Source organism: Erythranthe guttata, chromosome 12 (assembly GCF_056151865.1).
Source record: "Erythranthe guttata isolate IM_541 chromosome 12, IM_541, whole genome shotgun sequence".
NCBI lineage: Eukaryota > Viridiplantae > Streptophyta > Magnoliopsida > Lamiales > Phrymaceae > Erythranthe > Erythranthe guttata.
Genome location: NC_142544.1, coordinates 4,908,285 through 4,913,471, shown reverse-complemented (window position 1 = coordinate 4,913,471; position 5,187 = coordinate 4,908,285). Strand labels below are relative to the sequence as shown.

The 5,187-nt window shown below is 38.4% G+C and overlaps 1 protein-coding gene across 1 annotated transcript; it reads right to left on the bottom strand.

The window, feature by feature from the left end:
• Nucleotides 1-904: 904 nt before the first annotated feature.
• LOC105950105 (putative pectinesterase/pectinesterase inhibitor 51) lies at nucleotides 905-4,206 on the bottom strand. The gene is made up of 2 exons (XM_012973421.2): nucleotides 2,730-4,206; nucleotides 905-1,928 (listed from the first exon to the last, which is right to left on the bottom strand). Exons 1-2 carry the CDS (start codon nucleotides 3,784-3,786, stop codon nucleotides 1,243-1,245), a joined length of 1,743 nt encoding a protein of 580 aa, XP_012828875.1. The 5' UTR covers nucleotides 3,787-4,206; the 3' UTR covers nucleotides 905-1,242.
• Between the last annotated feature and the right edge of the window lie 981 nt (nucleotides 4,207-5,187).

The following is a 5,187-nucleotide window of genomic DNA, read 5'->3' as shown; positions in this document are numbered from 1 at the left end:
TCAAAATCAAGCTTGAAGAAGGGTTGGGCTTCGATTTTTTGATGTAATTTCGACTCTTTTATGTGCAATATGCATTGGGTAGATCGATTACGGAACCAATTTCATGTTAAAAAGCCCTACAAATCGATTTGTATGGCTTTTTTTTCGCAAAAAAATGTTCGAACTCCCAAGATGGGCACCCAAGGCGTGTACGAACGCCCGTTCCGGGCGTTCTTACACGCCTTGGGCGCCCATCTTGGGCGTTCGAATATTAAAAAAAAAAAAATTGCACTGGACGCTCAACTCGGGCGCCCAAATGCAGCTTGCACGCCCAACTTGGGCGTGCACTGCATGAATGGCCGCCCAAGTTGGGCTTTTACGCGTTTTGGGGGGGGGTTGGATTTTTTGGGAAGTTTTGGGGTTTTAGTGAAATAAAGTGTTTTTTTGGGGGATTTAGTTATAAACCGCAAATAGCAACTTTCAAACCGCAAATAACAATTCCCTAAAATATGCATAATAATAAAATAAAAACGGATTGCGAATGGGAATCATGTATATATAAACTTCAATTCCAATCCACATACCATCGGAAAAATAAAAAAAATAACAATTAATATTTTTTGGAATTTATTCGTAAAGAAAAATATTGTTCTAAAATCAAAAAAATCGAATTGAAGTTGAAAAAGTTCGGGAAACTCGCGCAAATTTCCAGCCTAAACCCTAATGATATGTTAGTTTGCTTATCTTCTATTTCTCTTTCGATAGGTATTTCTTTTAGTTCTTTGCAAAAAGAGAAATTACGATCAACTTGATAATATAAATTAAGATAAACTTTAAAATTTGATCGAATTATTACTTTTGAAGTTACAAGCACTCAAAACCAAATTCATATATGGGCAATTCATATATAAATAAATAAAAATCATTATAAAAAACCAACAACTTTAATCATAAATTGTCCTAAATAAAGGATCTCATTGGATGCTACAACTGGTTATTTACACTGGGTGGATTTGAATCGTAAATTTGATTAAATAACTATCCAGTAAACACACATACACATGGGTGTGTGCGTGATTATGTGTAGATCTACGACTCAAATTGAATTAGTGTAAATAACCAAGTGTAATATCTAGTTTCCCGAAATCACATCCGGCCTAAATTTGTTCTAACTTAAGATAAACTAGTCATGCAGATTAAACTTTCTGACTTAAATTGCTGCCAAAAAAAATATTTCTATCCTTACAAAAATACTATGTGCAATCAAGAAGACGCAGGAATCCATTGATCGCCTTGTAAGAAATTCTGAACCGTATACGCGTAAGCACGCTCCGCCGGTATAACCGAACTCCAATTAACGCGCTTACTCGTATCAGAACCGGGCCCACTATTCTCAAATTCACCGTAATAAAGTGTCTTCAACGCGAAATCGCCATCCCAAATCATCCATCCATCGGGTGCAATAAGAGACCCCAAAGTACAACCGATAAAAACCGTTCTAGAATATAGCTTCCAAGGCCTACCTAGGTAATTCTTGTGCACGCTAGGATTGCTGTTGTACAACGCCACGTAATCATCCGTGCCGTTGATTACGCAGTTTTGAAATACGAATCCGGTCGACTGTGACGGATCGATTCTGCCTTGGGCGGTGACCGCATTGTTCTCTCCCTTCTCGGGATCGATTTGGCGGGGGGAGATTAGTATTAGGCAGTCTTGAAAGAAGGAAGCTGAGTTTCCGAATATGAAATCGATGTTGCCTTGGATGCGGCACGACTTGTAATATTGACGTAAGCTGTGGGCGTAAAGGGTATCTTGATTCCCGATGAATTCGCAGTTTTCTATTACCGAGAGATCGCTGTCTGATCGGAATGCAACGGCTTGGTAAGCACCGGGGCCCGCTGTGTTCTGGATTGTGAGTCCACTCGCCATGAATCCATCGCCAAGAACACCTTTTGTTTTTTAATTAGAGAATTAAATGTTAGACAATCTATTTATACAATCAAATGTGTCTATGCAAATTATTTAAAATACAATTAAATGTGACTATGCAAAAACAATTTTTTCTTTAAAATAGTTTCTTTTTTTTTTTTTTTTTTGATAAGAAAAATAGTTTCTGTTTCATTTCATTACAATCCGCATTATTTTCCTCGTCGCTATGGACTAAGAGGATGGAAATCGGATCGATCGGACCGAAATTAGCAATTTTGGAAAAATTTCGATTTTTCTTTTTGGGAAGTGAAAAACTAATTCAAATTTTGTTCCAAAAAAGTTTCCTAAAAGAATCGAAAATTGGAAGGAAAAATCTTGTTCACCGGAATTTTATGGGATCCAAATCACCGGAAATCTGAAATTTCATTTTTTTTTTAAATTCACCAAAATATATAAATTGGATAATAATATTGATACTATAAGTACAGTTTTCGGAAAAATGTTGGAATTTCTGGAATCTTGAAAATTAATTCAGAATCTCATTTCTATTTCAATTTCGATTAAAAAAACAAATTGAAAAAAAAAATCGGAATATTTTAATTTGAAGTGAAAAATATAGTTCCAAAATCAAAAAAAATCGGATTAGATGAGAATTATTTGCATGTTCTGGCTGTTCATACATATAACATGTGAAACAAGAGTTGTGCTTAGTGTAGAGATGATTATTATTGCAAAACAAGATTAGTAAAAAAATTAATTAATATAAACACACAATTAAGGGACATAATAAAAGAATAACAACATTTATACAACTAACTCACCGACAGTGGCGGAGTTGTAGGTGGACACCCCCAGTAGCCCCACATTCAGGGAACCTGTAATTACCGTTTTGCCCATCCCATCTCCCAAGAAAACCACGTTCCTCTTCTCCAACGGAATCCGAACCGTTTCCTCATAAACCCCGGTTTTTATCCATATCACGAACCGGCTACCCGACCCGTCATTATCCGGGGCGGCATCCACTCCCTCCTGCACCGTCGCGTAATCACACCCACCCCCGCCGCCGCACACCGTCACGTTCTCCTTCAGCCCGGGCGGCACGCCGCCCACGAACCCGGGAGAGTCCGACCCGGGCTCCCAGAACCCGTCCCGCTCCGTTTTGGGCGGGCCCCACGACCCGATTCCGTCGCGGTAAACGTCGTAGTTGACCATCATCCCGAGCGCGTCGCTGGTGGATGGGATGAGCGAGTAGTAGAAGAACGACATCGTTTGGCCCACGAGGGGCGTGTCGTTCACGCTCTTGAAACCCGACCAGCACCCGTACTGGTAGGCCAACGCCGCGCCCGTCCATGCACGCGCGTCCTTGAACCCGCCACGTGTCAGCGCGCCGTCCACCAGATTCAACCGGTACTCGGCGTACGTCAGCACCTCCAGCCCGGTTTTCGCGGCCACCGACCGGTTTTTATCCCCTGCGGACGAGTCCAGGATATCCTGCACCATCTTCCGACCGGTTTTAAGGTTCTGCGACGCCACCCACACGGCGGATTCGATCACCTGCAAGACGGTGGCGTCTGGTGGCACGCGATTCGACTGCGTTAAGGAGGCTTGGCACGTGGTAGGGTCACGTGACGCCCTGCAGGCCAGGCTGATGATTTCTTGGTTCGAATGCGGGGCGGCGCCGGCGCTGCCGGCTGCGGCGGCGTTGGGGTGGCGGACGGCGGAGGAGGAGATGGATATGAAGAGGATTAAGGAGAGAATGGCGAGGGAGAGAAAAACCGCCATTGAAATGAAGATAAACCTCGATTTGTTAAAATGTTGAGGATTGTTTGACAGAATCGGCGATGTGGGTGAATCTGTGGGATTCTTTTCCGGCGGCATTATATTTTTAATATTTGTTTTTCTTTTCTAAAAAAATGGATGAAAATTATAATCAAGTTCTTATTTCTGAGTGTAGTAAAAAGAAAATTTGTGCAATGGGAATGTGGATATTTTAATGGGGATTTTGGTGGGGGTGATTGATGTGTTTTGTGCATTAATGGGGGATCTATTGCAGTTTTTACTGCGTGTGAAAATGTGAATTTTAGGAAGAAAATGTGTTCTACGCGGGAAAAAAAAATTGGGGGAGACGCAAGCATCATCTATACAAGAACGTAATGTCTAGAATTAGTAAATTACGAGAGTTGTTTTAAATTCGGTTTTGTTCGATGCTACACCTGGTGAAATACACCGCGTAATTATTAATCGTTGATCTGTACATAATCGAGTGTGGCTATTTAGCATTTCAATGATATTATAAAAGTTTCTTTAAATAGTTTAGTTGTTGATTTATTTTACCTCTTTTAATGTGAATCTTTATATTTTGGTCAAAAATAAAAAGATTTGAAATGTTGAGAGGTGCTAATTAGGGGTGGTTGTAATTTAGCATATATTTTATAGAGTGATTTTTCTAATATAAATAGTTGACTTGTTTTATTTTACCTTTTTTTTTAATGTGAATCTTTATATTTTTGTCAAAAATCAAAAGATTTGAAATGATCATAGGTCCTGATCAGGGTGGTTGTAATTTGCTCTATATTTTATAGAGTAATTTTGCTAAAAGGTCCTAATTCGTGAAAATAAATATGGATAAGGGCATTGAAATCTTTTTTTCTTGCTAGAAGTTCCTTGAAATATTAGGTCATTAGATAAAAGTCTTTTGAATCATGTCATATTCATCTTACGCTTGATTGCATACATTTCAATTTATATGAAGCGAGTTTTTAATAGAGTGAAATGATGAAACATCGAAGGAGTCACCAACATTGCAAAGCTTTTTAGCGATTTTCAGTGACGTGTTGGCCTAGAAAAAAAGTATATTTTTTTAAAACTTTTCTAAATCTAAGGGGGTGTTTGCAAACGTTTTTTCAAAGTGATTATGAGTTTTTTTTACTTCAAAATCAGTAGTTTTTAAACATTAAAAATTTCATAATCACCTTGGAAAAACGTTTGCAAACACCAAACGATCAAGATCCGTCAAAGTGTTTCTCAAAATTTAACCAATTTTATGCGTACTATTATATATTTATTATATTTTTTTAGTGTACGTAAACTTTACCGCCTTCCCTATCAAACACGATTAGTTATATCGATACTCCTAAAGTTCAAAAATTACCACAAACTCGTTGAAGTTTAATTTCGACATAACACAATCATATTTGATTGTTGATTTTTTCATAAATTTATAATATAAGAAAAAAATAATTGCTTTTTTTTTCTTTTTCTTGTTTTATTATTACTATG